The 26,175-nt window shown below is 39.3% G+C and overlaps 2 protein-coding genes across 2 annotated transcripts in view; both read right to left on the reverse strand.

Annotated features, from left to right (window-relative positions):
* LOC136248589 (E-selectin-like) overlaps positions 1 to 22,262 on the reverse strand; it is an 87,809-nt gene extending 65,547 nt beyond the window's left edge. Inside the window, exons 1-2 of the mRNA XM_066040358.1 lie at positions 22,179 to 22,262; positions 22,058 to 22,132 (exon numbers count right to left, since the gene is read on the reverse strand). The gene's annotated coding sequence lies outside the window, so the exon portion shown is untranslated. The remainder of the gene's footprint in view (positions 1 to 22,057; positions 22,133 to 22,178) is intronic.
* On the reverse strand, positions 14,586 to 15,207 carry LOC136248590 (protein NYNRIN-like). The gene is made up of 2 exons (XM_066040359.1): positions 14,925 to 15,207; positions 14,586 to 14,869 (listed from the first exon to the last, which is right to left on the reverse strand). Exons 1-2 carry the CDS (start codon positions 15,205 to 15,207, stop codon positions 14,586 to 14,588), a joined length of 567 nt encoding a protein of 188 aa, XP_065896431.1.
* Positions 22,263 to 26,175: the final 3,913 nt, after the last annotated feature.

Consider the following 26,175-nt stretch of genomic DNA (forward strand, 5'->3'; position numbering starts at 1 on the left):
TTTAACCAGTTGGTGCAGTTGGCAGGAACTAGGGCTACATTGATGTTGTGACTATCCAGCAATGTTAAAATGGTTGACGTACATTGTGCTTTAAAGTTATGAAAAATTAACAGTGCATCCTGTTCTTAGGAAGCTGCAGATTTTCTTTAATTTTACTGATGTATGGAAAAATGACCATTTCTATGTATTCCTTCATTGTTTCTTTGTTCGATCAGTGATTGGCTGAATAAGTAATGGCGTTCGTTAAAACCCGGAACGGAACGGACCAGAATTTTATTGTTGAGGAGCATGTATCCAACTAAAATAAATTTAGGTGCGCTTGCAAGGGATACAGGACATGGACTCTGCTCTTCATTTACACTGAGGGCACAATTCTCCACTGGTCGCCAGAATGACTGATGGTGATTTCGAAGCAAATACAGTCGTACAATATATAGTCTACACGTTTGCGAAGTGTAAATGTAGTGTATTACACGGACTCGATACTCTCACCGTAGCTAACAATGGTGACGAGATACAAGCTAGCTAAGACTGGTCACAGTTAATATACCTGGACTGATCTACATAGCTACCGTACGAAAGGAAATTTAGACGTAAGAAAAAATTTACGAATTTGACATATCAATTTGATTAATCAAATTTTTCTTGCATCTTGATTTCCTTGCATACGGTATGTAGATCAGTCCAGGTATATTGTCTATGACCTGTCTTAGCTAGCTATCTTGCCACCATTGTTAGCTATGGTGACAGTATTGAGTCCGTGTAATACACTACATTTCCGCTTCGCAAACGTGTATATATACGACTATATTTGCTTCGAAATCACCATCAGTCACTCTGGCGATCAGTGGAGAATTGTGCCCTCAGTACAAACGTACAAATGAAGAGCAGACTCCATGTCCTGTATCCCTTTCAAGCGCACCTAACTTTATTTTAGTTGGATACGCGCTCTTCAACAATAAAATTCTGGTCCGGTCCGGTCCAGTCCGTTCTGGGTTTTAACGAACGCCAATAAGTAATGCTCTATGTTAAGGGAAAGCTGTAACTTGGAAGGCATCTCTTTGTTTTTCCTTCATATACCAGCTGAGGTGGCAACAAGTCACCCAAAAGGGATGTACTAAAAACTGCTGTCATCTGTCTCTTGTCATCTATCCCCATCAACTCTACCCTCTTTGCCCCATTGTCCAAGATGGTGTGGGGACATAGTTGATCGCTGTCTGATCAAAATTTATGACCAACTGAGGGGGGATTTCATCCTTACTTACTATGTTTGTAATATCCATCAAAAATACTCTTTTCAACTCCTCAAAATGATCCACATCAATTTTTGCCTTGCTACACACTTTCCTTTTTACATAGCCCATTCTACTCAGCAAGGATTTCGCCCATTCTTCAGTCAACTTAATCCCACCATTTTCACACAGAATATTTGCATCTTTATTCATAACAATACCTTCAGCAGCAGCAATCACCACACTACTACTCACTGCTGTTCCACAACGCAATTCTTTGATATACTCTTGTACCTGGCCATCTAATTCGTCCCTCACCAATAATGGCCTACCTGTTGTCATGCGAGGCAACTCATGAACTTCACAATCAGGGTTTCCTGATGCATTATTGACACTGGAAGCTTGAGCTTTTTCAACTTCGTCAAGTTTCTTTTTCATTGCTTCCTTGTAAAGGTTTTTAAACCTTCTTACGCTGGTCTCTGTTAGTGGAAGGCGTTGATACTTGTTGGCGTAATACTTAAGTGATGTGGTAACTCCATGCGCAGCTGCTCGTTTACCAATCTCGCATCATTGGGTTGATGATAACATCAAATATCCATTCGGTCGTTTACCTCGTGATATACCACTGTGTGTGCTGGCCGTGTCACTTGATATACCCAAGTTTCTTCCTAGTTTAAGCACTTCATCATCCTGCTAGCCATTCTTATTGCTGACGATGGAACTCTCTTGCTCAAAGTCCCATCAGGATCTGGTAAACTCTTGAGAACATCATCAGAGGGCTTTGGTGCCGATGCCACTTTTAATCCAGGCTTGAGCCTAAAATAGTTGAAAATAGACATTTTCTTTAGTGGACAACTTAACAACGTGGTTCTGCAGCTGGCAAGATTGTAACTAATTGGCAAATTAAACTATGGCAAATTTAAAGCAAATTCGCCAAAGTTTTTCCCTGCCAAAGTTTCCCTCTATATGGACGGTATCTCGTTAACCTCTTCTCTTATATAGGGAATCAAGCAAGCTGTGATTGTGGGATTGAATTTTGTCAAAAAACGTGTGATTGTAGAATTCAACTTTAATACATCAACAGTAGTTTTTTTACTTTTGTAAATGTAGTAATTAAAGAAACATAATAAACACTAGTCTCTTAAAGTTACTATTTTAGCCAAAGTAAAATCAAACTACAGTTTGATGTATTAAAATTCAATCCCACAGTCACAGCTTACTTGGTTCCCTATATAAGAGAAGGACATAAAAACTAAAGATTTTGCCAATTAGGTAAGTCCCCTGCATGCTAAAGTAGAACATATTAGTCAGTATTGGGCCTGTACTTTTAAAAAGTAGTATATTACATATTACTCGTTACTACCACTGTGATGAAACACGTAACAGTTATATATTACTTCAGTTTTATATTACATATTACACAATGTATAAAGGTACTTCGTTAGGTAATAATATTACACTAACGTGCTAGTTAAGTAATGCATTAGTACTTCGTTAGGTAATAATATACACTAACACACTAGTTAAGTAACGTGTTAGTGCTTCATGAGCTGGTTAAGTAACGCGTTAGTGCTTCGTTAGGTAATAATATTACAGTAACGAGTAGTAACATGCTACTTTAGTAATGCATTACTTATGTAAACTAACTATCCGTTGGATATTACTAGCATAAGAAATGTAGCGCACTATATTATTTCATTACTGCATTAAGTAATAATATTACATAACGCGTTACAAAAGTAGCGTGTTAGGTCCAACACTGATATTAGTTATACCACAGCCACTTGTGTTTTGTCTGTATAATAAATGCACTTGACCTCGGGCGGATGCATATATATCAGGCAAAGCACTCGTGAACTATACCATGGGCACGAGTACTTTGCCTGATATATACGCATGCGCCCAAGGGCCGCAAGATTGGGAACATTCTCCATGCCAAGTAGCTAGTTATGATCTCCGCTGCGTGTTTCTTGATGTGTATCTTCCTCGCGAGTAGTATCTTTGTTTCACTATACTTACGGCGAAATAGTATAGGACCTCCTTAATCTGTGATATTTATATAGACAATCATAGAATTGTTTGATTAACTGCAGGCTAACCTCCAGTACATTTAGACTTCTTGCTTGATCTTGCAATTGCACTTGTTAAAATATTAAAAACACTAATGGCAAGATTTTAATTTGGCGATGCCAATTTTAATTCCACACCAACATTTCTGCTCATATGGTAAGTCATATACATAGCTAGGCATTGAGGAAGGCAGGAAAAATGGGCTAAAAACCGACTTCAATGTCAGGGGATGACGTTTTAACCCTTCCACTTTTGAAGATAGCAGGATAGACAGATTGAAATACTCCAATAGAACATACGATATTTAGCCAGCTCTAATTAAACAGTCTGATATTGCAATAATTAATTAATATTGAACTATCTTAAACATCAAAATGCTACCCACATGTGATCAATTATAGCAGTAATGAATTTAGAGGCAGCAGGGGGACAGGAAAGTGATGAAAAACTATCAATCATCTTTGCCTGGCCTAAGACAGCCCCTCCATAAAAAACATTTGCCATATTATACATACTAATTTTCAAGGTACATAATTTTTGTAGATTAAAACACTTAAGAATTTTTGCAATTCTGTTTCGATGACTCGTTTTTCATACAGGTTACCTATTGTACATTATACAGTTAATTCTGACAATTGTTAATTTTTGAGGACAGAGATTTTGTAGATAGCCAAGCCACCACAAAATCTGTGAAAAACATGTTCCTCGAAAATTTGTACGTATACACAGTATTACACAAGTTTCAATTAATTGTTATCAGGTATTTTCCGTTGGTCATTTCCGTTCCTGCTTGTTTTCCTAGAGTTCTATTTACCTGTCACTCTGCACAGCACTTATCAATTAGAAATTAGCACTTGTTCCAGAGCAGGTGCTTATAATTTCCAATCGATATGCACTGTGTGGAGAAAAGTGGTCTGGTTACATGAGACTACTTACCCTCCACTTGATTTTTAGCCTTACAGTAATTGGCAGCCGTTCTTCCTTACCAGACCAGAGTATACACATATACATACACACTACAAAACGAAAGGTATAGTTATACAAATAAACTACAAAAAAAAGGAGTACTGTTCTCTGTCCCTGGTCTGTTGTTCCAACATCTTGTGGTTTAATATCCTGGTGAACGAATAATCAAAATCGGCATTCTAGAGTAGCCATTGTGAAGAATATATGCATGTACAGTAGATCCTCACTTATCCGTACCTCAGTTATCCGAACACCTCGATTATCCGAATGCTAAATGTGACTGTTCTATTAGAGTATTGTGTCATCAGTGTGAATTATATTACAGTAAATGACTGTTCTATTAGAGTAGTAGTTGAACGAAGCTCTGTATATAAATCAAGTTATCTAAACATTTTCACTTACCTGAACACTTCTGGCTAACTATAAGAGCAAAGCTGTTCAGATAACTGAGGATCCACTGTATTAAGTTTCAAGATTGTAAGGAATCTGCGGGGGATGGGGATGAGGTTTCCAGAAACAAGTGTATTCAGGCAATTTCATGCATTGATTTACAAAGGTACAAACACTCAGATTGAGATACTCTATTAGAGCAGTCTCATTTAATATCTGGTATCTATAAATAAAAATTACCTGTAACAACACAGAAAATATTTGTTCAGCACAATAAATATCACGTGATCATGGTAGTGTAATTTGCGGTAGAGAAGTAGTCCTATTAACTACAACAAGAACTGTCTGGAAATCACAAACGAGATACCTGGTACCGTGGTGCAGTTTTTCAAACGCACGTAACCATAAACGGTACCTGGAAAGGCAAGACTTTTTCCAATTAAAGAGCCATTTGTTGTTATCTGTTGTAACAGGCTATCCACGAAGCTAAAGCACATCATGTTGCCCTTCAAAAGACCTAGAGGAGAATCTACATCGCCAACCAAACCAGAATCGAATGTGTGTGTACATCATGCAAAAATTCAGTGACTGAAGGTGACTCGCTGGAATGTGTTTGGTGTGAGCGTCTGGAGCACAGGAGTTGTGTTAAGATAAGTGATGACCAATATTGTATACTAGCGAATCTCCCCACAAATATTGTATATTTCTGTACACCACGCTTTTGCAAATTGCATGGTATTTTTATTTTATTATCTAATTCATCCAAATAGGAAGGGATGGCACCAAAAAGGCTAGGCCTGCACGAAGGTGCTTCCCCAAAATATTACACATATGCGTATACATATAAGTTACTATACAGCATACAAAAAAATGAATAACTGCACAGAGAACATGTACAAATAGCAAGAAAACAACATATGCACACACAAGACAAACTATTACACAGAATCAAAAAAGTAGTGCTTTACAGCATGACGAAAAGCAGTACGATTTGATGACGATAAAATGTCAAAAGGAATATTGTTCCATATAAATGGTGTATTGCCCAAAAAAGAATACCGGAGGGCATTGATGGTAGACTGCAGTGGGAGAATGGAAAGTGAATGCCGTTTCATACAAGAGGACACAAAAGAACAAAAGTCACTAAATTTGACAGCAATTTTATTGTTAATAATATCATAAAGGAGATTAACTGAAAGATAATCACGGCGAGATTTTAAAGATGGCCATCTCAACTGTTCCAAACATTGATCTGATGACTTGGTCCATGAAAACACAGAGGGATCCCACCTACTACCACATACCCAACGAGCAGCACGGTGTTGGATGTTTTCCAAAAGCTGAATGTTCTTTTGAGTAAAAGGATTCCATAGCTGACATCCATCTTCCAACAAAGGGCGGACAACGCATCTATAGGCAATAGATTTAACTGTGGAGCCTGGTGCTTTAGCTGCCTCTGACAAAACTGATGAAGTTAACTCCACAATTGATAAAAGTCTAAAATCATTTGAGCTAAACCTAATTAATAAGTTAGACAGGCTCTCTGATCAAGTCCAGCAAATAGCAAAGAACAATCAGCTTGAAACTATTGAGTGTCAACTTAAGGAATCAAGCAAGCAACACCAAGTTACTTTTTCTGACCTCAGTGCTACGGTTGACGCCTTAGCAAAAGACATCACCTCCAATAGCACCCAGCTCGTGACACTGAAAAGTTAGCTAGATGAATTACATAAAGAAAGTCCAACGATGGAATTAGAGGAAGGTGTCTTAACTGATACTACTAGCTCACTTACAAGCGAGTCAGTAAATACCATCACCGTTGGTGTTGTAGATGAGCAGAGAAAACGAGACAAAAGAAAGCTAATCTTCTGCAACGTGCCTGAATCAGCAAAGCAGATGGGTCCCGAAAGAAAGGCAGACGATATTAGTACAGTTAATGGCTTGTTGCATCAATACCTTGATTTTAATCCTACAATTTCTAATGCAGGGGAAAAAGTCTGATAGACCCAGGCTCCTTAAAGTTTCTGTTGCTACAATTCAAGAAAAATCCACCATCCTTCCCAACTGCTACAAACTGAGAAATAGTAAAAACCCTACATACATTTTTGCCACACTTGATTTAACTCCTTTAGAACAAAAGAAATACAAAATCCTAAGACAGAAATTGGCTGAAATGAACAAAGACAATAAGATATACAAGATAAAAAAACAGGGTAATAGTGCGAAGGGCCTAAGTCAGGCTCCTTGTACTGATAATTTAACTAGTAGAAAATTGATTATAATTAATTGTCAAAGTCTATTTTCTAAGAAAGATTCCTTCTCTTCCTTAGTTTCTGAACACAATCCTGATTTTATCATTGGGACAGAATCATGATTATCAAACTCTGCATTAAACAATGAAGTCTTCCCCCCTAACTTTACAATATTTAGAAAGGATAGAGACAGTAGATACGGTGGGGTATTTATAGCAAGTAGATCTAATATTTAATGCAACCCATTGAAATTTTCACAGAATGTGAACTAGTGGCCTGTGAAGTTCAGTCACCCCATCCCCCCCCCCCATTTGTCATAATATCTGTGTACCGTCCCCCATACAATGATCATGGAAAATCTCACTGACTCTATCATAGTATAGCGACACAACCAAAACATCGTGCACTTTTACATAAAACCATGAAACTTTCGATATAAATAATACTCCTCAATACATGTATTTTTAGATATAGTGCCATCGCTGATTTGACCTTTGGTGACCTTTGTGGCCATTTTTGTACAGAAAATTGATCATATTTGTCTTTATTTCCCTGAGGCATTAATTAACTTGTTAAAACATGGTACCAAACAAAACATCTTGCTGATAGAAACAACTTGGTTTTTATTTGAAGTCAATAGGTGATTTCATTCTTAAGTTATGAGTATTTTTATTAGCTGCAAAATTTGATAAATTTATGCATAATTATCTGCCCACAGGTATTCACACCCCAAGGGCAGGTAAATATATCAAATTTTGCAGTTAAGGTTACGGTATAGTCACGGGCAATCATTCAAAATTTTGAATGCCTATCGATACTTTTTGAGAAGCCCATTGAACCAGTCTAGCAGCAAAATATTTTAAATAAAGGTGAAGCCCTTCATATTTAATGTTTTCATGTAACTACAGTGTAGTTTGAGGCAGGTGGAACACTACAATTTGTTGTAGTAACACAAGTAAGCCAGACCATACATTGCTGAGCTCCAGCTGTCACTACCATGTTTTTCCACCAAATACAGCAAAAGCTGTAGGCTCTATTGGCATTTCTGGGGAATAGTGATACTGTATATTAAATTTATTAGGTCCTGTGGAAGCGTTTTTGGCGTGTTTCTTCCCAGTGACTCGGATACAAGCCTTCAAAGAGCTTGTTTTACTCAAAAAAACTACTAAACGTTCAATAAAACGTCTATACAACCAATAACTTTAAAAATTGCTTCGACAGGACCTAGATATTTTAGTTGTTCAGTCACTTGTGTTGAAATTATAAGGATTCAGTAATCTGTTAGTCTGGTTTTTGGCAGCTTGTTTTTATAAAACATACTACACACCCAAGAACAGTCATTGTTTCTGTAGTAAAAACAAACAAGTACAATTAGTTGTATTGCTAACACAACCCAGTTGTTGAAATTATTTATCCCTGCTTGGTTTAAAGAAAGTTTTGTAATTTGTTCTGCCCACGCATTTTAAAACTATTCCATAACCTTAATAAACATGATCATAACTTTGTAGTGAAATCACCTATTGACTTCAAATAAAAACCAAGTTATTTCTATCAGCAAGATCTTTCCGTATTTTAACAAGTTAATTACTGCCTCAGGGAAATAAAGACAAAAAGATCAATTTTCTGTACAAAAATTGGCCGTAAAGGTCACCAAAGGTCAACTCAGCGATGGCACTATATCTAAAAATACATGTATTGAGGAGTACTATTTATGTAGAAAGTTTCATGGCTTTATGAAAAGTGCACAAAATTTCCAATTTTTGGGGGCTACGCCACTACATGTGACCGGATCTGCAAAAAAGGGACATAATTGCACAAGCCTAAATTTACAGTATAAAGCATTGAATACATTGGGTGAAATACTTGCATATTATTGAAAAAATTCCGTAAATTTTTTAAACCCCTCTTTCTTAGTGAAGGAAGGGACTAACAATAAAAACCTGGATATTATCGTATTCGCCTGCTCAAGAGGAGTTGGAAAATCTTTGTTTCGCTGCAGTATACCCAAGGATACGTAAGTTATGAGCGTTTGTTTACGTCATGTCAAAACAATTGTACATGATCGATTTTTCTTCACAAATTTTGTCTTTGTATGCAGTGAAGAAGGGCGAATAAAGGAAAAACTTACCCAGTAATTGATTCCCCTGTTCATGGCAAACACGATGGCGAAAATTGTAGCTCCGTCATCAATCCATTGGTAAGTTACAACTGTTTTTGTAAGCACCTGTAATTTATTTTCTCTATACTTGCTGTACATATCAATTTTTCTGTTGTTGCTACTTTGTAGGGCTGTAACTCCCAAAGTTATTGGCATATGAAGCTGAAACTTTGCCAGTGGGTACACTTGGCTAAGTAGATTATAAATATGTAATAAACAGGAATTCGAAAAAAAATGCGATTATGTCCTGTTTTCACAGATCCGGTCACATATATACTATCAATTATATTGCAAATAATTACAAGAACTCCACTATATAGTTTGGTGGTGACCTTAATCTACCAAATATAAACTGGGCTGACAACACCATCAGCGGCACTAATTACCCACTCTCACTATGTAACATCTTTCTAGACCTACTCACAAGCCACAGTTTTACACAGATGAATCTACACCCAACTAGACATAATCACATATTAGATATTTTCCTCACAAATTATCCAGCTCTGATGTCAAAGTTATACCTGGAATAAGTGATCCCGAGGCTGTGTGTGTTGAATGTGAGCTAACTGTAAAGTCAGTATTACCTGTTAAAAGAAAACTTCATTTGTGGAACAAGGCAGATTTCACATCTATCAATCACCTAGTAACAGAATTTGCCAACTCTTTTCTTGATAATACCATCAATACCCCAATACAAGATTTATGGGATGCGTATAAGTCAATGTGTATGAACTGTTTACAACTAGTACCCACCAAAACTGCCCCTTCAGACAAATCCAACCAACCTTGGGCAACCCCTTTAATCAGGCATCTCTCAAGTAAGAAAAAACGATTACACAATCGAGCTAGGAGGAGTGACTTAGTTGAGGACTGGAAGGAATAACGTGCTGCTAAAAAAACTCATGCAGAAAGAGTGCCGAAGAGCTCACAATAGATACTTATGTAATATATTTAATCCTGACTCTGACAGAGGTTACAAGAATCTATGGTCCTATGTGAAGTGCAAAAAAACGTGACCAAGTGACTATTCCACCATTGGATGTTAATGGGCTAACAGTAAGCGATTCACAAGAGAAGGTTAATGCTATCAACGCACAATTTTTATCTGTCCATACTGAGGAGGATGTCTCTACTCTACCTGACCTAGGGACTTCCCCATACAATTCCATCACCACAGAAGACATAACCATGGAGGGTGATGCTAGATTGTTAGCTGATTTACAGAGCCATAAAGCCCATGGTCCTGATGAAATTCCAGCTCGCTTATTAAAAGAAACTGCATACAATATGGCTCCACTACTTACATTAATATTTAAGGCATCACAGCACCAACAACATCTCCCCAGTGATCGGAAAGCAGCCCATGTTACTCCTGTCTTTAAGAAAGGATCACTCAAGAATCCTGCTAATTACAGACCGATATCTCTGACAAGCATTCCATGCAAGATCTTTGAGCACATAATATATAGTTCAATATATAAACACCTTGAGAATAATGGAATTTTGTGTATTGTTCAACAGGGCCGTAGCAGCATCAATTCAGTAGTGGAGGAAGGTATAAAGGTTTGGAGGACACACATAATGTGTGAAGCGCACTCATGCAGAACATGCAAAGCATGCTCTCCCTCTAGGGGGGTCTGGGGGCATGCCCCCCAGGAAAATTTTGAAATTTACATGCCTTAAGATGGTATCTGGAGTGATTTCAAATAGCCATATTTAAGTAAACAACTAATGTCTGTATTAGCTATGCATAGATGCAAGTGATCCTTACTTTATGATGAGTATATGTAGTAATAAAGGTTGTCCAACCACCTACTGGTAATTGCACTGCCACTTCTTACGACTTCTTAAACCAGTGCTGTTGAAAGGAGCGCCTCACTACAGTTTTCTTTCCAAACTGATGTTGTAGAAATACCCAGCATTTTGGCTGGTTTGGCATGTCCCCAACTTCTGGAAGGGAAACAGAAGAGAACACTGTTCTTGAATTTGAAGCCATGCTCTCACGCGTTGCCACTCGATCTTCATTAAGTATGTATTTTAATATATTCACGTGGATCATGTGACAAGGAAGTTTTTGCTGCGAACCAGCAAGCAGAATAGTGACACCAGGCTGTGAATTACACTTAGTGTAGTAATGGTTAGTTAAATATTGTATGGCATGTGACGCTGCTTTATTTATAATACAGTAATACATTGGATATGTCAGAAGTAGTCAGGCCAAAGCCTGACTGGCCTGACCATGTACTACGTACGGCCTTGCTCAACATGGATTTAGAAAGAATTACTCATGCAAAACACAGTTAATCACAACAATACATGACCTAGCCACATGTCTTAACTATGGAGAACAGGTCGATGTTCTTTTCTAGACTTCTCAAAGGCCTTTGATAAAGTACCTCACAATCAACTACTCCACAAACTGGACTACTATAGCATCCATGAAACCTACCTAGATTGGATTAAGTAATTTCTAGTTGGTAGAACTCAACAGGTTGTTATTGAGAATAAGCTTAGTGACTCGACCCCAGTAACTTCTGGTGTTCCTCAAGGGTCAGTTCTAGGCCCTTTACTTTTCCTGCTATTCATTAACGATCTACCTCGCAGCACTGACTCTGTAGTTAAGCTTTATGCTGATGATGTCTTGATGTATAGGAAAATCAAGGATCCTAGTGATCATCAAGCCCTACAAAATGATCTGAACAAACTAGCTCACTGGTCCACGATCTGGCAAATGCCTTTTAACTTAATTAAGTGTGAATATCTCATAGTTACTAACAAGTCTTCCCCTCGTGTATCACTACAAGTTGAATGACTACAAAATACAGAGAGTACAATCAGCTAAGCACTCTAACAATTTCAGGTAACCTATCTTGGTCCACACATATATCAGGAATCATTGGCCGAGCTAATTCTACCATCATTATTTCGAAGGAACTTTGGTCAGTGTACACAAACCATCAAAACTAAATGTTATCAAACATATATCCACCCCATCTGTGAATATGCCGCAGTCATCTGGTCACCCCACTTACAGACTAACATCCACCAATTAGAGATGATTCAAAGGAAGGCTGCTAGGTTTGTGTTCAACAATTATTTTCGACATTCTAGTGTTACAGCAATGCTAAATGAACTTGATTGGAAGTCATTAGAGCAGCGAAGAGATGACTCAATCTTAGTTATGTTTCACAAAATCATTAATCAGTATGTAGATATCCCTTATGATCATATCCTTCATAAAGTCCCAAGCACCACCAGCAGTAAATACCTACATTTACCCTCAAGAATTGATTCCTACATGCAATCATTCTTTCCTAGAGCAATTCGACTATGGAATCACCTACCTGATCACCTTGTGGAAACTGATAATGTCGATACTTTTAAATATTTACTATTATAGATAATTTACTTAAATGTAATTTATTAAGTTTATTAACGTTTAGTTTGTTAACTAATCATGTACATTATACTCGTGATTGTGGTTTGTACATCAATAATAATAATAATAAATTGTCTAAAATCCTAGTGTTTACAATATGCCTCTATACCCCCAGAATGGCATCCATGTCTGTTGACGTGTGTGAGTCAAACTTCACATAGAAGTAAACACAAACAGCTAATGTAATAGTACATAGCATACAGTTGTGAATAAATTCTAACATAGGTGGTAGCAAAAATTGCTATCACCATTGACAACTCTTTAAAGAAAGTAGCTATCTCTTGATTTTAGTCTGTGTGTAAAAAGTGTCCCACCCTTTCACTGGACAATGCTTGCAAGAACTTGAAAGATTGAGATATTCTAACATAGCAGTCAGCCCAGTTAATCTTTTAATAGGTAGTACAGTCATTTCTTTTAAAAACTGTTATTTGTAATAACATAGTGAAAATCACCTAAAATATTTTCTCAATCTCAGGGCTTCTATAATGTAAACCCTTCATAAATACCATTCATATATGGTGTAGCTTCAACCTAACACACACACACACACACACACACACACACACACACACACACACACACACACACACACACACACACACACACACACACTGTTAAAACTGAAGCACTATGGTAGCACTGGTTAATATAATGGGCAGTGGTTACTTCGATTCGATAAGCCAGACTCGCTATTGAACTGACCGTAAAGCTTAGACAAAAAGGGTCACTAAACAAAAACAAAACCCACAAAACTCAACCTGGGCTCGAACCCTAGACTACTGGAACTGTAGGCAGTGTGCTAACCACTGCTAGCTACCAACTACCCCTACTTTCCTACCTTATAAATGTTACTCATGTACTAGTCTCACTATATATAGTAAGAAGAACGTAACCCAAAGGTGAAGAAGAAACCAAAGCTGAACCCGAGCCTAACCCTAATGCTAATGTTACTTTTCGCATCCCTTAAAGTTGAATGCTTGGGGAAACTACTAGATGCAAAAATAAAACCTTTGGTTCAGTAACCACTTCCTAAATAAAAATACACTTCACTAACAACTTCTTATCCTCTACCACCTTTTAGACACTAAAGGAGAACACATAACGACAAATATTTGTAGCGGTTTTTGTATATTAGTTTGTTAATAATACAGACACTACACGACATGACACCCAAATTCCAGCTGTCAGCGAGACTAAACGCCCGCCCAAATCTTATTATTATATTACGTGTACAACATCAAATAGACGCAAACAGTTAATATTAAAAATACAGTTTAATATATTATCACAATTCCCCATCCTTTCCGATCAGCATTCATGGTGATCAGTTTTATCTCTGGGACATAGTCTTCTGGACTATAGGTCCTCTCTTTATGGACTGTCAGGTACTCAGTATCACAATGTCTCTTTGGCTGATCTACATGTTCCATTTCTGCAACATTTGACTTGTCGTTTTCCACATCTACTATCTCAGCAGGGCACAAACACACCTGGTTCAGTGCAACTCTAATTGACTGTGAATTAGGCTTGCTAACAAGCTTCACTTGAGCACCATTGTCATATAGCTTAAGTACTCTGTAGGGGCCTTCGTAAGGACAAGCAAATTTGTTAGCCTTTCCTGTTTTCTCAGCAGGTATATATACAAACACTCGATCACCAACATGTACCTTTACAGGTGTAGCTTTCCGATCATAGTACTCTTTCTGGGACTTCTGTGATTTCTGTATTTCACTTTGAGCCAGCTTCCAAGCTTTGGTAAACCGATGACAGAATTCTGTCTTATAGTCACGCAGGTCTACAGTACATCGATCATCTGGGGCAGCAAGTACTTCAGCTGCAGGGAGACGGGGGTCTCTCCCGTATAACAAATAAAAACGACTCTCTTGTGTAGACATCTGTACACTGCTCCTGTAAGCAAATAGTACATAAGGGAGCTGCTCATCCCAATCCTTCCCTGAACGCTGTACACGTTTGGCTAACATATCAGTAAGTGTTCTGTGGAACCTCTCCACCAGCCCATCAGTGGTAGGCAGTTATGTTGGCCTTCTTTATGCCTAACAGCTTATACACAACAATCATTCATTCATTATCTTAGACAAAAATGCTGTTCCATGGTCTGACAGGAGTTCAGCTGGTACCCCATGACAACTAATAACATTCTTCACTAGCAGTTCTGCAATCGTCAGAGAAGTCTGATCTGGGGTGGTAAAGACCTCTGGCCACTTAGTGAGATAATCCATAAAAACAACAGCGTAAGCATTTCCTTTTGAACTCCGGGGGAACTTGATCACATCTACACCAACTCGATCAAACGGTCCATTGACAGGAATGGGTGCTAGTGGTGGCTTAATAGCCTTTCCTACATGACGTGAAGCACATTTCTCACAAGATCTACAATAGTGTTACCTCTTTACGCATCCCAGGCCACCAGTAAGTTTTGCTTATTTGACCAAAGACTTTCGAATCTCGCAAATGTCCACCAAACTTTTCATCATGAGCCTCCATGATAATGTCACGTCTGTACTTAACTGGGGGTATCACACGTAGCGTACCACCTATAACCATATGATATAGAACATCATCTAGTAAAACATACTGTTTCTTGTTTAACACCAATTCTCTGGCAGCATTCTCATCTGTAGGTAAACTTCCGTTCTTCAAAAATTCTATGACTGGTTTTAATTCATCATCATCCATCTGACTCTTCGCTAAACCAATCCTCTCCCCATCCTTATCGAAACCTCAGGGACTGACAGTGTGGCAACTAACTTTTCATCAGGTTCCACAAATATCTCTGACTGAGTGTCAATGGGTGTACGAGACAGAGTATCAGCATTCTGGTTGGTTTTACCAGGTCGATAGTGCAAGTGTAAATCCATCTCTTGGAGTGCCATTCCCCACCTAGCCAGTTTATCAGAAGGGTGTGGGGTGTTCAGTTGAGCCTGCAAAGCTTCAGCTTCGTGGTCAGTATACACATCACATGGGTGTCCGTACAAATAAGCTCTGAAATGCTTGGTAGCTAGCCCAGACCACTGCTAAAGCCTCCAACTCTGATATTCCACACTTGGTCTCATGCTGTTGCAATGTTCGACTAGCGTAAGCAATTGGAGCAATCTGTCCATTCAACTGCTTCTGAGAAAGCACAGCACCCAGGCCCACTCCTGAGGCATCAGTTTCAAGAATAAATCTCTTTGTAAAATCTGGGAAGATTAAGATTGGGGCAGTTGTCAACAATTGCTAAAGCCTCTCAAATGCTCGCTAACAACTTGGGGACCACTCAAACAGGGAGTCTTTCTTAGTAAGTGCAAACAATGGGCCCGCTATCTTAGAAAATCCAGGAATGAAACGTCTGTAATAGGACGTCAAACCAACAAAAGATCGTACCTGTTTAACACTAGTAGGGACAGGAAACTTCTCAACAGCTTCAACTTTACTCTTATCAGCTGAGATCCCTGACTCTGACACAACATAACCAAGATACAGTACTTCTCTCTTTACAAAATGACACTTCTTGGGTTTCAGACAAAGATTTGCATCTCGCAGCCTGTTAAACACTTCTTGGAGATTCGATAAGCGCTTGGCAAAACTCCGTCCCATCACTAAAATATCATCAAGATATACCACAAGAGTCTCTACCTTCGGACGCAATGAAAACGGTATCCGGCGAGGAGGTTGCTTAATCGGGATACGTCTACCCGTAACAACCACATGCTGAACTAGTTCAGTCCTTCCCAACTCCAGGTGATCCATTGCAAAAACATTAGCGTAGTCTTTAATCAGTGACTGTAACTGGACTGCATCAGCTTCATCCAAGCTCTGCCAATCCACAGACACAGACTGGAGAAGTGACTCAACTCTGGGTTGCAGGTTACACAACGTAACATCTACTTTGTCATCACACACTGGCTCAAATTGCCTATCCCACAGTCCTGGTAAGTTCTCATTAGGTACTTCAGTAACGGATGACAATGACCCCACAACATGTGCAGCTTCTAGGTGAACAGGACACACACCATGATTCTCTATAAGTACCTTAAAATATCCGTCACTGTTAGGTTGAACAACGGAGGTAGATACAATCACATCTGACTCTCCACTCTGACACTTTCCAGGTTCCAACATAAACAAATATGTTCCACTACTAACAGCACCAGCTGAAATTTGAGCTTGTACTACCTTAGCATGACGGGCTGGCAAACGTGTGACCCGTAACAACTTCACTTCCGGCTCACATAGTTGAGACTCCCTGGACTCACCAGGTTTCACATTGGTCTTTATAGACTCTACCTCAGCACACAGCTGAGACTCGCTGGACTCACCAGACTTGGGATCACTGTTCATCAACATCAGTACTCAACTGAAATTCATTAGGAACATCAGACTTCAAACTATTGCTCTCCAACCAAGCACTCAGCTGAGAATCACTGTAATTTCCAGATGTCAGTGTACTATTGGTCTCAATAGACCCAACCTCAGCACACAGCTGCAACTCACTGGACTTCAGTTCACTGTTGCTCTCAATAGATTCAACCTCAGCACACAGCTGAGACTTGCTGGACTCGCCAGACTTCAAATTACTATGCCATACCTTGGACAACAGCTGGAATGAAACTAGGAGCCTCTGCTCGCAAACAACTACTCTGGGACAAACACTGAGACTTGTCCCATACTTGACCTTGTAACAAATCAGTCATCTTACCATCATCTTGTGGTAGAACTACAGAACAACCAGGTTTAAGTAATACATCAGTACCTAACAATAAATCCAGTGATGCTCCTTTCTGTACCAGTATAGTTGATTGACACTCTTGGCCCTCATGTGTTAGATGCACAGATAGCTGACTAATAACATTCACTCCACCACCTCCATAATTATTCACTGACAAGCTAGGGGACTGTAACGACTCTCTACTCATTTCCTCTACTCTTCAACAGACTGTCCTGGAGTCCTCAACTTCTCCAGGGTATCCAACAAACACTTCACAAAAACAATAGCGATTGGCGATCCAGTGTCTACCAGTGCCTTGACTGGTTGTCTTTCTAGTATAACATCAACAAACAGAGTAGGTCCGAGCACAGGCCCATCAGCGGAACCATGTGGCTCAAGCACGTGCATTGTTGTGCTCTTCTCAGTCATTGCCTCTTCCATCTCTGCAGCTTGTAGTTCCTTACAAAGGCTGGCTACCTTACCCTTAACTTCACTCAATTCACAGGTTACATGATGATTAGCACCATTACCAGAGGTAGTACCAGACTGCTGCTGTGACTTCTGCTGATGACATTGAGACTCTGCAGGTTTCCCTCTTCTCTGCTGAGAACAGTCCTTAGCCAAGTGTCCTACCTTAGCACACACATAACACTTACGACTCAGTGTCTCACTATGGCTGTAGCAACGATAGTGGTTATTGTCAGGCTTCAACTGGATCGACTTACTATTACTGTCTCGGGATGATAAATCCCTTAACTTGGCCTCTTCAAAACGTGCCTTGATCCACAACTGATCAAATGATCCTTCAATACCAGCCACCTTCACTTGGATCTCGGGTAGGAGTCCAGACACAAACCGGTAAACCAATACTGCCTTACCCATGGTTTCAGTCTCTTGACTACCTTAGTTAGCTTGGGGATAAGCCTTCTGATATACCCTGCTCAAGTCTTGTGCATAGTCATCCACTTTCTCATTAACCTTCTGCCTACGACTGTGGAATAATCCACTTTGTATCAACTGTATTCGGACTGGAGTAAATCTTTGTGACATAGCTATCATTAAACTGTCATATGTGGATCGTTGCTGAGTTGTGCAAGTTCTGTAGAAGGAATAGGCCTGTCCTTGCAGGTCTCGTCGCTAGGTTAGCGAGCTTAGAGTGAGAGTCCCATCCGCAAACAGTCGCCACTAACTCAAACTGCTCATGCCACTCCTTGAAGGTTTCGTTCTCATTACTCCCACTAAATTTGGACAAGGGCGGGACTTGAGAAGGGTGTAGCAGCGTCACTGCAGACTGTACACTGGGCGTCGTCAACACAGTCGAGTTCAAAGTAGAGACTAAGTCCGAAGACTTTGCCACGTTCACAGTAGTTGTAACATCTTCACTAGACGAACTCTTGCCCACAGTAAGTTCAACAGCTAGGTTCTACAAACGATGAGCTACCACTACTGACGGTACCTTCAACAGCGCTGCGCAACGAGGCCTCGTTACTACGCCCAGCGCTTCACTGAACTTGCAGTCTTTCGACTTTATTACGTTCAGCAGACAAACGAAATTCACACAATTCAATTTGTTGTTTAGCACACTTTAACTCTAATAGAAGCCTACCATTTGCTTCCCGGAGCTCCGTAATCTCTTGTATCGCGGCCGCCTCTTTCCCTCCAAAATCTTTATTCGCCTGCTCAATTCTAATCTTAGCCTCACTCAATTCTTCTTCAACAACTTCTTGTTGACTCAGCTGAAGCTCCACTTCCCTGCTAGCGTGTAAGTTCTGACGAAGTTCGTCCACTTCATTCTTCAAAACTGTCAGCTCCTCCCTTTCCGTATCAATTTCCTGTGCGGTCTGTGGGTTTTCACCACGTAGTTTAGCATTCTCTACTTGTAAGGCTTGATATTCTAATTGCAGGGTTTCCAGCTGGATTTTAAGCACTTCAGTGGCCATTAGTGCGCTCTGCTCTGCTTCTGTTCGGGCGTCTTCCAAGTTCCGGTCATCTGCTTGCTTACTCGCTCTGACTTGTTCCTGTGTTGTTCGTACAGTTTCTTCTCCCTGGACAAGCCCCCAAATGTAGCGGTTTTTGTATATTGGCTTGTTAACAATACAGACACTACATGACACAACACCCCCAAATCTTGCCCAAATCTTATTATTATATCACGTGTACAACATCAAATAGACGCACACAGTTAATATTAAATATACAGTTTAATATATTATCACATATTGTACTTTGCATGGGAGGATCGAAGCGATGCCATGTATCGTATTGTCCATACAGTACTAATCAACTGCATAACTGTACTGTATGAGTCATACAGTACAATTATGCAGCTAACTGGTAAAATACAGAACAGTTATGTGCTTAGTTGGTCAAATACAGCACAGTTATGCGGAGAATTTATTTAAGGAATGTTACGTAAACAACACACTGTAAATCGCTAAAACCAGCCAAACTAATCCTACAAGTTCGTTCTATGGCTAGGAATAGATTGTATGAACACTTACTGATCGTCTGATCATGAAACTTTTTAAACACAACTCCACTAAGACAGCACGATTGATCACTTGCGTGACATTGTAAGTCGCTAAAACTAGCCAAACTAATCCTATTGGTTCGTTCTACAACTAGAAATAGATTAGTTAAACACTTACTGATATCCTGATCACCAAAAATCACAGCGGTTTGAGTACTAGAGAAATCACTCCGAGCCAGACGACCAGGAAGTACAATATAACAGTTAAAGCACTGCCTATGCTTGTGTGTAGGAAAAATACAGCACTCAGGGGTGTCTCGAGGCAAATACAGCACTTGGTTTCGCCTCGTGCTGTACTAGCCTCTCGACACACACCCTCATGCTGTATTTTTCATACACATGTGCGGCGGCGCTTTAACTATAACATAAGGTAAGCAATATATTATATTGGCAGTGGATACTGAACCAAAAGTCAGTTCAATAAGCCGTACTCACTATTGAACCGACAGTAAAACTTAGACAAAAAAAGGGTCACTAAATAAAGAAAAAATCAACAAAACTCAGTTAGGGATCGAACCCTGGACGACTCACTGGAACTGCAAGCAAGTGTGCTATTTATTTAGGAAGCGGTTACTGAACCGAAAGGCTTTTATTTTCGCGTCTAGTAGTTTCCCCAAACATTCAACTTTAGGAAACACGTCTAGTAGTTTCCCCGAGCATTTGACTTTAGAGGATGCGAAAAGTAGAATTATAGCATTAGGGTTAGGCTTGGGTTCAGCTTTGGTTTCTTCTTCACCTTTAGGTTACGTTCTTCTTACTGTATATAGTGAGACTACTACGTGAGTAGCATTTATAAGGTAGAAAAGTAGGGGTAGTGGGTAGGGCTGAGCGATACTACCGTTTTAGCGATATATCGTGATATTTTGAAAGTATCGATATCGCAATATTTTGTTAACTATCGTGATACCATGCCTATACATTACTGTCATTAAAAATCCATTTGTTATGCTGTACTAGGCTCAAGAATCCTTGTAAGTCAAAACCTGGTTACCCCTGCAGAGAGGTGTGAACACCATAACATAACTTCAAAGCTTGTGTTACAATAACTGTTACTGTAAACAAGGTTGACAGTGGCTAGTTTGATGCTACTTTTAAAGACTTCCTGCAGGAATACTGAGGAATACACTATGTGGCACCAGCTATGATTTACATATTTGTAAGTATCGTGAACTATTCAGTATCGTGAATAATGGCTTTAGTATCGATCGTGATACTAAAATGGCAGTATCGCTCAGCCCTAGTAGTGGGTAGCTAGCAGCCGTAGCACAGTGGTTAGCACACTGCCTACAGTTCCAGCAGTCCAGGGTTCGACCCAGGTTGAGTTTTGTGGTTTTTGTTCGTTTAGTGACCATTTTTTGTCTAAGTTTTACTGTCGGTTCAATAGTGAGTCCAGCTTATTGAACCGACTTTCGGTTCAGTAACCACTGCCATTTATTTATCGCTTTTTCGTGGCCCCTAAAGTCGGGAAACTACAAGACGCGTCCCCTAAAGTCGAATGCTAGGGGCCGCGCTAGGGGCAATTACTAGACGCGAAAATAAAAAACTCTCGGTTCAGTAACCACTTTCTTACCTTTTAGTATAGCGGCACAACCAAAAAATTGTGCACTTTTTCATAAAGCCATGAAACTTTCCACATAAATAGTAGTCCTCAATACATGTATTTTCAGATATAGTGCCATCGCTGATTTGACCTTTGGTGATGTTTACTACCATTTTTGTACAGAAAATTGATCATTTTTGTCTTTAACTCCCTGAGGTAGTAATTAACTTGTTAAAACATGGTACTAAACAAAAGATCTTGCTGATAGAAAACAATGTGTTTTTATTTGAAATCAATAGGTGATTTCATTCTTAAGTTATGAGTATTTTTATTAGCTACAAAATTTGATAAATTTATGCATAATTATCTGCCCACAGGTAATTCACACCTCAAGGGCAGGTAAATTTATCAAATTTTGCAACTAGTAAAAATGATCATAACTTTGTAATGAAATTACCTATTGAAAACCAAGTTGTTTCTATCAACAAGATCTTTTGTTTGGTATCATGTTTTTAACAAGTTAATTACTGCCTCAGGGAGTTAAAGACAAAAATGATCAATTTTCTGTACAAAAATGGCCGTAAAAGTCACCAAGTCAACTCAGCGATGGCACTATATCTAAAATTACATGTCAAGCATACGAGGAGTACTATTTATGTGGAAAGTTTCATGATTTTATGAAAAAGTGCACAATATTGCCAATTTTGGGAGCTACGCCGCTATACTATTTAGGGCCGGGATAAATACTGAAATAAACAAACTTTCTTACCTTTAGTGGTGGCGTTCGTGAATTTGTTTTGTGGTTTCAGTGGGTACCATTCCAGGCGATTTTACACGAGGTGTGCTAAAGGGAGGAAAAGTAATATTTTAAAAGTATTGCTTTACTATACCTCACACAGCTAGGATACGGAAGCCGGACTGTATTCTTGCAGCAGTGACAGCCCACAATAATCGTAACCATAGTGAAATGTTCCCGCGCGCAATATAAGCACGTGAAGTAGGCATGAGAGCGGCGAGTAAAGCCATCAGAATAACGTTTAGTGCAACGTTAACGTGAGTGTTTGTGTGTTTGTTACGGCCGGCCGTCTAATCCCAGTGCTCTGTTTTTTCCTTATAATGACAATTTAATATATGTACAACAAGGCCGGGGTCAGGAATCTAGTCCTCGATCTAGTCTCAGGGTTACCAACTGGTTGTTAAAAAAGTAATAATAGCTGGAGCCCTAGCAAGATAGAATTGTAGCGCTACTTATAACACTAAATAATATATCAACTACGTCCCATGATCAAGGTGGTCTCGTACCCAGACCGCTTTTTTCCCCTTAAAGTGGTCTGGATACCAGACTATGATCAAGGAGGTGTCACATAGGTACGCACTGTAGGTAGATCTGCAACTGCAGTCAAAGTCTTGACCCACCAAAATTTTGCTGTGACCTTTGACTAAGAGCCTTTTTCGATCTTTGACCTGTGACATTTCAGTACTTTTGAATTGTTGTTGTTGACTTGGCACGAAATAGTGGCCTTGACCCTTGACTTAAGAGTTTGACCATGGTGAGTACTATTGTGTCACCCCCTTACATGATGTTAAAGCCCAAGCATTAAATATCCTGTACAAACAGGAGATGGCAATGTGAGCTGCCTGCTGAAGTATGCAATGTATTGTTCTCTTCGGTAGATGGCATACATTGCTAAGTTTTGTAACAGTCACTTGAAATGTAATATACTGCATTGTGTGAATGAAATAGAATAGCGTAGGCTATAGAGTGTTTGCATTTCCATAGTAACCATAATAAACATGTTTTGGACAGACCCCCACCGCCATATATTTGTACCAGCCGCTGTACAATATTTCCATGTTGCTAGTTTTTCGTGGTTTATTGTTTGGATATGTTATAGATTATATATACTTTTTTTTTTTAGAAAAGATAATATAAATCAATAATAAATGCTCAAACAGTGGGCAGAGAGGCAAACTCTGCCCAATCGTCTGATGAAGAAATTGTTGCCATTACAGAAGCAGCATTTCCACGTAGCACATCAATAGCAACCTTCTGAATCAAAAATTGGGTGGCCCTATTATCACCAGACTGTTCCATTACCCGGGATCCTCCCTGCGGGAACCTATCCGCCTCACTAATGAGCGTGCACATGATCCCCAAGCACCCAGGGTCTCAACACATAGAGGGGAGAAGTGAAATGATGGAGTCAGAGAAGAATACTTTCTGAACTTAATTGACTGCAGAGTTTGCCAGCCAGCTGGCACCACTAGCAGAAGTAGATAAATTAAATGGGGCCAGGGTGTCTGAACAGGTAAAATCCCTGAGCAAGGGTAAGCCCCGTGACCAAGGAATCAATGACATACCATCTGGCCTCTTACCATCATTACAACACACGCCGACTGGTTCCAAAACAGCAGGTACACCTCCAGACACCAGAGCACGATGAATAGTTTCATTCACTGAAGATCCACCAGGCTATACCATCAATGTCATTGTTTCATTCTCCCAAACTCATCTACCTATTCACACCAGCAAAGTTTCTACTCTTAAGAGCTACTTTCCATCTACAAATGCACTCTAATTTTGTAATTACATAAAATTTAATTTGTTTTGTAATTTCCCTAGCCATACCACCTGTGCTGTCTGCTCTGTAACAATAATGTACGTACCATTGTGTCTGAGCACGGTCTGAGTAATTTAATCTCAGATTCAGTGGACCGCCCATTCCTGTCAAGTTAACCTGGTCAGTTAACTCCAAATAATGCCTTCATTTAGTAAACCTACGAAAGGATGAGTTAAGTAGCCTTTATATCTCTATTAGCTAGCTATGAACTCACAAGAAAAAGAAAAGAATCAAAACCAGGCAACTACTCTCCTGGCTAGGCAGGGCCGGAGGAGGGAAAATTGAGTTGGTCAGGCCATTGACTATAATGTTGAAATTGCTACTATATGCATGCCAATGAGAGAGGAGCTGTTGCACATTGTGCGAAGCACGAGCGTTCTAGGGGGGTCTGGGGGCATGCCCCCACAGGAAATTTTTGAAAATTAGCCTGACACTCATATATACAATTTTAGTGATATTTCACTGCTAGCTAGTTATATAAATATGCTCAAACCTATCTGTTGTTCTTCAGACTTTCTATACTATATGTAGACCTGACATACAGGGAACACAGCATGAAGCTTGCTGTATGGTTCATTTAGTTATAGCTAGCAATTAGAAATTCAAGGGGGGTCTGGGGGTGCAACCCCCAGGAGCTGCAGAATTTTTGCAATTTAAGGCTTGAAATGCCTTAAAATTTAAAATTGATGCTAAATTTTAAAGTAAAACTAGCTAGCAACTTTCCCCCCAAATTTCTCAGGGAACCCATGCAGCATGGCCCCCTTTAGCTAGGATATAATTACTATACAGTGAATTCACACAGCTACAATAAAAAGCTACACAGCTACAAAAATACGGTATACTACTATACTGGCTTGTATGAAGTGAACGGATCATCACGTAAATAATTTATACTGGTGGACAGTCACGAGACTAATCAGTATTCAAAAATGGCGCGATGTGGGTGAGACTGAGAGTTTGCTCAGTATCTCGACAGGACGAGTGGGTAGTTGAAGAGGAGTGATTTCTACTCAACATCTCATCCAGATGGCCACCATGTAATGTATGGGTGTGCAGCTTCTTGCCGCAGAATGAGTCGTCTGGTTTGTCACTGCCAGCCCTTCGCCCAGTAAAAGGAGACAAGCCAAGGAATGCTAATGATTATTTTATGAAGATTGAATTGTGATATAAGTGTGCTGGTTTAGAATCAAAGAAGGCACCTGCCTTACACGAGATAAATGCCAACTGTCAACACACGTGATACTGTACGTATAGAACCCACAATCATTTCTGTACGAAACAACACGAATGCTATGCTGTACTGTAAGGTAATTGGAGGTACTATACGTGTTGTTCTGTGCTTTAGTTAGGCTGAGAAACTAGGTAACTACTCGTGTCATGCATTTTCAATAACATCTGTAAAATGTACGTAGCTACATGTAGATGTGATCGTCCAAAGATTGCATGAGAGTAATGTAGTTCGAGCTGGTCAGCTAGTTGGTGTATACACTCAAAATCCCACACTTAGGGACCCGCTGATTATGCTATGCTGCACTGCTCAAAAATTCACCTATTATGCTTAAATTAATGCTCAATATTTACCTATTGTGCTCGATTATGTTCAATGTTCATGCCTTAGTTCATATGCTTTGCTACTAGTTTAACACTATATAGAAAAAAAAATGAGTGGCTGGAACGCAAATAATAAATTCTTGCTGCATGCCTGCATGTAAGAGACAAGATCGATATACTCTAATAGAACAGTCAGTTTGATGATTGTTCTATTAGAGTTACTGACTGCTCTATTAGAGTATATCGATCTTATTTTGCAATTGTCATTTTTCCAGCAAGAATTTACACTATCGTACAAATATTTAACCTATTATGCTGGCATTATGCTCAATGCTTTTAGGTACCTATTATGCTCAAAATTATGCCAGCATAATCGGCGGGTCCCTACCCACACTACTACATCCCCCAAACAAAACACATGCACGCTACATTTTATCATACTATATTTGTCCACTGTAGCATATCAACAGAGCTTCTACTCAAAAACAATTTAAAAATAAAATCACTCAGCAATAATTGAACATGATGATCTGAACTTATTTACTAATAAATTACTAGAATTACTACAGACTCATTAATTAAATCATTGGTGCTAGCTAACACCTGTAATTCTTTTTTTTCCTGGGCACATCAGCTGAGCTGCCTGCCCAGTAATAATAAATAGATAAATGAGAGAAATTATGCTTGAGAATCTGGAAAGGCTCTAGACCCATTC

Source organism: Dysidea avara, chromosome 3 (genome assembly GCF_963678975.1).
Source record: "Dysidea avara chromosome 3, odDysAvar1.4, whole genome shotgun sequence".
In the NCBI taxonomy this organism is placed as follows: domain Eukaryota; kingdom Metazoa; phylum Porifera; class Demospongiae; order Dictyoceratida; family Dysideidae; genus Dysidea; species Dysidea avara.

Coding starts and splice junctions, on each gene's coding strand:
- LOC136248590 (XM_066040359.1), bottom strand. CDS start 15,207: ATGGATGATGATGAATTAAAACCAGTCATAGAATTTTTGAAGAACGGA. Junction 14,870..14,924: donor TTACTGGTGGCCTGGGATGC/GTAAAGAGGTAA, acceptor CACGTCATGTAG/GAAAGGCTATTAAGCCACCA.